The 7,067-nt window shown below is 37.2% G+C and overlaps 1 protein-coding gene across 1 annotated transcript; it reads right to left on the reverse strand.

Annotated features, from left to right (window-relative positions):
- Positions 1 to 235: 235 nt before the first annotated feature.
- LOC147479322 (amino-acid permease BAT1 homolog) lies at positions 236 to 4,372 on the reverse strand. Its single transcript, XM_086577608.1, is given in 10 exon segments — positions 236 to 638; positions 888 to 1,017; positions 1,121 to 1,410; positions 1,609 to 1,790; positions 1,882 to 1,912; positions 1,915 to 1,989; positions 1,992 to 2,105; positions 2,243 to 2,261; positions 3,723 to 3,983; positions 4,099 to 4,372. Coding segments are annotated over 10 exon segments (1,575 nt in total). The 5' UTR covers positions 4,224 to 4,372; the 3' UTR covers positions 236 to 290.
- Between the last annotated feature and the right edge of the window lie 2,695 nt (positions 4,373 to 7,067).

Consider the following 7,067-nt stretch of genomic DNA (forward strand, 5'->3'; position numbering starts at 1 on the left):
TATACTTGTGTTTTCTAATGAAGAGAGAGGGCCAGTATTGGACCCCTTACAAAACTTTTGTGCTGTGCTTTCGTTCTGTCATGTATCATGGATACTTCTTGTTATGCTCTTAGAAACAATCCTTAATTGGGCAGTTTGTCAACATGATAGTACTCTTATAATTGACTGACATTAGGGAATAGATGTACTCTTCGATGCTAATTACTGTGAAAGACATACTGAAACAAGAAAGAAGTGGGCATAATTTTGTTTAAATTAAAAGGAAACTATCAACAGTTATTACATTTGATTCAAATATCTAAGTTGGTTATGGGACCTCTAAACCAGTGCCGCGCGCTTAATATCCATGATCCAACAGTGAGGGTGAGGAGACCACCAACTGCAACAGGAGTATAGTTGAGAGTGTCCTTTGTAACAGGGTAGGACACGGGAAGAGAAAACAGAACCGTAATCGTTGCTACCCAAAGAACTGCTATCCAACCCACAAGTACACCAAAGCGTCCCAAGTTGAAAGGTCCGGGAACAAAGTACTTACGGGCCAGTGTCACACGGAAGAATATGGGTAGTGCATAAGAAATATAGAGTCCAATAGTTGCTATCGATACCATAGCCTGAAAGGCCACAAGGCTCCAGAGAGACTGCAAACAGGTGCAGAAAAGAATTTACAGTCAACACGAAATGATTGAGAGACATAGAGAGAACTGGTGGTTAATTGCAAACAAGGATATAGTAACTCTAGTCAGCTCAGAGTTTTGCCCAAGACAGCCCAGAAACCCCAAGTGGTTCAGCTTATCTTTGTATGATACGGAAAGCATGGCCAATACAAAATGAAAATTCTAATTGTTGATATAATTATTGATAAAAATGAAAACCAGAGATATACGAACCGTTAATGCCATGCAGAATGATATAAAGGCAGAGAACCAGACTGCGTTAATTGGGACCTCATGCTTATTCACTTTATGCCAAGACGATGAGAAGGGCATAGCTCCATCTCTTGAGAAAGCATAAGACATCCTGAAAGTTAAATAGAAAGAACATAAGCAGATAATATAAATCAAAAGGATTCAAAATTACCAAAAGTATACACGTTTAGAGATGCCAGTGAAGAATTGATCACCTGGAGTTGCTTGTAACTGAACTCATTCCGCAGAAAAATATAGCAACAGCAACCACTCCTAAACAAAGAATTCCCCCAACTCCACTACCATATCTACTCATAAAGGCTTGATAAAACACCTGGGCAATGGCATAACCACCAGCATCGTTGTCACTGCTCAACAGGTGTGGTACATCAGTCACTGCAAACGTTATACCGAGAATGTAGCCCCATCCAACAATGATAGATATGCCAATTGCACTTATTATTCCTTTCGGTCCATTCGTATCTGCGTTCTTCGTTTCCTCTGTCTGATAGAAGTTCAAGAAACAGGCACATTCATCCAGTAAACAATTATTACACATAAAAAGCTTCCTAAAATGCATAACAAAATGAAGGTTGAGTCTTGACAAACAAAAAATATGCAAGCTGATATGCACAGTTGTCAAAGTTTTCTAGCTTCTATGGGAGTAATTTGATTAAAGCAGTAGACATACAATTTAACTTACCATATGAGCAGATGCATCATATCCTGTTAGTGTATACTGGCTCATTAAGAGGCCAAGAACAAATATGTAAAATTTATTCTGGATTCCATCCCCGTTATCCGTGTTAAAGTGAGTGAAAACAAATTTGGCACTGGCCCTCTCAGTAGAAACAAGGGGAATTAATATCATAAGCACAAAAACACCTGGAAACAATGTCAACAAAAATTCAGGTTAAAGAGAGAGCATCTACCTTGGAATAAAATGTCATACAAGAAAGCAGAAATGTTTTTATACCTACAACATTCCATAAAGCAGAAAGTTGTCCTGAAAAAAGGATAACAATGTTATGGGAAGACTATTGATTAGGGCATGTATAAACAAAAATCCCCAAGATGAAAGCAAATAACCACATATTTTGAGGCTTCATATCCACCACCATTGTGCCCGCCGGTACTAAGTAGAATGATAACTTGAAGTAGCTGTGCAAGAGAAAAATCTATACTTGTCGTAACAGCCCACTGCAATCATAAAAGCCTTTAAATGATCAGAGCGTTGAATGAAATGGTGATGGCCAATAAGATAGACCGACTAAACATGGCTTTCCAGAAGATATTGAAGATTTCAATCTTCAAAGTTCAGTGCATTCTAGAAGTACCTGACCAACAATGTTGAACCTGCATGAAACATTTGCATTTGTTGAGCATTAGAAAATTTGAAGCAAAGTAATCAATTTCCGTACGTACTAGGTGCAAGCAAACTAGTTTGAAGAAAAGGTATTACAGTTTACATAGTTTGCTTATGAGCCGAATAAATAAAATTGATGAACTCTGGTTTTAAGTTTATGGGCATGATAGATTAGTAAGTATGCAGAGTTCAAGAAAAGCCAAAGGTGCAACAATGCATTCACAGTTCAAAATATTTTCTCAGAGTATATGTAGTAGGATGATTAGTTTTACAAGAACAAATAAAAAATCCTAGGAAGTATGTTTGCAGGAAAAACTATCTTGAATAGCATGAAAATAAAGACAGCAAACACATAAAAAGGGAAAACAATTTTTATAATAGGTGAAAAACAATCTCTACTTGCAAATTATGCTGCCTCACTTGTAAAAACATTCCATGATCTCTCTGTTTTTGTGATTGAGAAGTATAGTAACTGTCTAATACATCTTAATATTAAAACCTAACTTCTCGGGTTTCTGAGTTTCATTTACACAGTGGTTACCCTCCAGTTCTAGTATAGGCAGTATAGCCTGTGTATGTTTTTCCTATATGGGTTACTAGAGGGATATTCTCATTGCACTTTTTGGTTTTATGTTTTTATTATTATTATTATTCTTACAACTAGGGTAGACGGCCATCATCATCGACCTGAAAGGGTACCTGAACAAGGAGCCAATATTGTCTCAAGCATCAGGGTCATTGTCAGCTAAACATCCAGATCATCTCCAGGATATCCATCTCGCTCTATGAAGACTTGCTTCAGCTACAGTCACATCACTTCCATGCCACAAGGACACTAGCCCCAAAGGCTATGAAGATAGGAAGCCATTATTTGCTTTAGCGAAACAAAGCCAGAAGGCAAATCGACTATGAAGTACTTAAACTTCTATCAACTACACAATAAAAGTGCCTAGGTGTGTACCGCTAGTAAATTGTGAACCCACAACTCCCGCATAGCAGGGATGAAGAACAGCTGAGCCACAAGCTCCTGTCCAAGAGCAAAGCAATTATGCAAGCTCATACACTGAACTTTAGCTATTTGAATCACTTTTTCTCGATCGTGTAGATAGCAAATCCACAGGATAAAACTACCATTTGTCTATGTGTTGCTAAAATGCAGAGAAACTCCAAAAAAAAGAAAGAACATCGATGAGCATCTTGCCAAATTATGTTGTAAGGATGCACATACTTCAGTTATAGATTGAATTACAATAACAAGTCCTCACATCCACACCAACAAAAAGGCAAAGGGAGGGAATCCTCAAGAGATGAAAAGGTGGAACTGATCACAAGTCAGCCATACAGTACTACTTCAAAAATAAAAATAAAAATAAGTTTAAAAGGAAACACAATTCACCTTGAAATGACACAAATCACACAATATAATATTCAAAATCTCAATAAGTATTTACCAGCCTGTCAACCAGGAAGCAAAGGGTGCCCATTTAGGACCAGCAAGCTTAGCACTCCAGTAATACAAACCGCCCGATGTTGGGAAGGAAGAGCAAATCTCAGCCATGGAATAACCGACTATTAACGTAAAAAATCCAGCAATAAACCATCCATACACCATAACAATTGGACCCCCAAATCTCAATCCAGTGTTGTACAGGGTAGTCACCCCTGTTAACACTGATATGATCGAAAATGAAATCGCAAAATTTGAAAACACCCTGCATTTCCAAACAAGACTCATAAACTAGAATCCCCACTCTTCATTCATGACAATGAATTGGGATAAAAAGAAACTACCAAAAAAAGAAAAAGAAAAAGTTTCGAGTTCTTTACGATAGATCACGCTTCAGTTCTTGCTTATAACCAAGCTGGTTAAGACGAGATTGCCCAGAATCCACTGCAGCACCTCCATTTGGAACATGAGAAGAAATAGGCATTACTTCACGTTTGGAAACCATCTCTAACCAAAATAACAAGTGAACAAGAACACTTCTCTTGTGCTCTTCTGATCTCACAAAAACAAAGAACAACAACTGTGTATGCTTTCAATATTCTTACTATTCTTCAAATGCCTCGTTTGAAAAATGTGTTAATGATTGTGGTCAGTGACTCAATGCAAGCCGACACATTGAAGTCAACAGCAGAAGATGCAGGCAACTTGGCCTATTCTCTATCAGGAATTAACTACTACTATTCAGAAAGTAGTATTGTGTATGAATATAGAATTGTATTTTAAAATATTTTGTGGGTCATATATAACAGCAGCTCTCTTCGACTCTTCAACGTTTATAAGTAGAATTTCCGTGTGGTTTTCGGGAATCTTAATATTTGTTATAACTGTTAATTACTGAATCTCAGGAGATACTTTTGGGTTGTTGAACTGTGGAATATATATATATAATATATGAGATAGATATGATCAAAATTTGTAGGGTCCATGATGTACTACAGGATCTAAATTTCTTGACTTTAATACAATCAGGTGGTGGAGCCAGTGAGGTTTCATCATCGTGTTATCTTGTTTATACTAATGTCCAAAAGATAGTGCTACCCTGAATTTTGTCCAACTTCAGTTCATGCAAAGGTCATGTGAACATGAAAATCCCACAAGATTTTCATGCAAAGGTAGTGATTGATCGTTGATCATAATATGTGCATCGTGAGAATTCATCTCTCTGGTTAGAGTTAGACACACTTAAATGGATGTAGATATGTAAGCCATGACACCAGATTATTATCCCTAAGAATCAAAACTAGAAGTCTAGATTCAATCCCATTTATTATTTTTGGTAAAAGTCCAATGTATGCGTTGACCTTACTCATCTGTGCCAAACCTATCTGTCCAGTGCATGTGATGAGATTTCACACTTAAATGGATGTAGATATGTAACCATGAGACCGTGATACTAGATTATTATCCCTGAGAATCAAAATTAGATGTCTAGATTCAATCCCATTTGTCGAATGTATGTGTTTTTGTTGGTAAAGGTCGAATGTATATGCCTAAGAGTATTTTTAGGAGTGATATCAACCTAGCACCAAACACTAAATTTCTAACAATTTGGTGTTTTTTCAATTTCAAGAGAGCTACATGTTGATGAAAACACTAAAAAAATACCAAACCAAACACCAAATCGCCCAATATTTGGTTCCAGATTTGATGTCAGATCAAATCACTTCACGCCGCGGTTTTCCCAACACCGCGTGGGCTTGGGCTTCTAATTGGGCTTATATGGTGCGGTTTTCACAAAACCGCGCCAAAGAGATTGGGAAAAAAAAAAAAAGAAAAAAATTTATATGCGATACATGGCGGTTTTCGAAAACCGCCAGAGGTTTGGGCTGTCAGGCGGGCGATTTTGGCAAAACCGCGTGGCCTATATGGGGCGGTTTTGCTAAAACCGCATAGTTATTTGGTGAAATTTTGATGTTACTCCTAAAGTTGTTTGGTGTTTTTATGGTTTGGTGTTTTTTTGCTTCAAAATTTTGGTGTTTTTTTGGTAGCTCTCCTAAAGATGCTCTAACATTTCAGTGTATGTGATGAGATTTGAGCACAATCGTGTCAGACACAATTCACAATTGTCCATAATATATCATGATTTTACAGATCGTGGCCAACGTCGTTGGGCACTAGCCCGACATTTTTGTAACCCATGGATTATACAATCAATCGCAAAAACTGGACTGATCTTCTTCTATTTTTTGGGCAACGATCAGTCCAATAATAACTAACTTTATACAACCAAAATATTTTGCTCATCAGAAATATCTTAACAAAATTAAAGTTACAAAGTACTAGTCATACTTTTAACGAAAAAAAAAAAAAGTACTAGTCATACTGCCATAGTTCAGACTTCAGAGACAGACAAGTTATTCGTCTTCAGAATATACACTGTGGATTTATAGGCACAAGTGCCCAACGGGAGTCGACATCAATAAGAGAAAAAAATATTTTAATATAAATAATGGAATGGGTTTGAATGCCCCAAATAATAAGCAAAAAAAAAATCAATCAATATCGCAAATAAAAATGTCTATGTAGAGTAGAAGACTAGAAGAAATAAAAATGTCTATGTAGAGTAGAAGACTAGAAGTACACATTCAAATGAGGTGCAAAATGCAAAATGCAGTAATGAACAAAAAACAGAACTTACCAGCCAGTTAGCCAAGAAGCAAAAGGGGCCCATTCATTCCCACATAGCTTAGCGCTCCAAAAGTAAAGCCCACCAGAAGTTGGATAAGAGGAGCAAATCTCAGCCATTGCAAGGCCCACGATGAGAGTAAAGAAGCCCGCTATGAGCCATCCATAAACCATTGTAAGAGGCCCACCAAATTCAATTCCAGTGTTGAAGGTGGTTGTTAAACCGGTCAGCACTGATATGATGGAGAATGTCACTGCGAAGTTTGATATGGCGCTACACATGAGCATACAAATCCAACATCATCAACTTACACTACAAAAATTTACTCATGTGAAATTCGATAATTCAAAGTCTAGAGTTTTGTACACCAATTCACAGGATTGAGAGTGGATCATTCAAAGCCAGAAGATTCAACGTTCAAGTCATTGATCTCTCTTTATTTTACATGCCATGACCGTTGTATGGCTGGTCGCTTCACCTCGCTTGTAGTTACTAAAAAAAAAAGGGTTAGTTGGTTTTTAGATGAGCCAATTAGATTTCTCCTCCCCTTTAGATGGGAAATTAGGGTTTTCCCCCTAAATACACACAAAAAAAAAAGTCAAAGTGGGTTGACCAAAAAAAAATTGTGTGTATTTAGGGGAAAGACCCTAATTTCCCATCTCG

Source organism: Coptis chinensis, chromosome 8 (assembly GCF_015680905.1).
Source record: "Coptis chinensis isolate HL-2020 chromosome 8, ASM1568090v1, whole genome shotgun sequence".
Lineage (NCBI taxonomy): Eukaryota > Viridiplantae > Streptophyta > Magnoliopsida > Ranunculales > Ranunculaceae > Coptis > Coptis chinensis.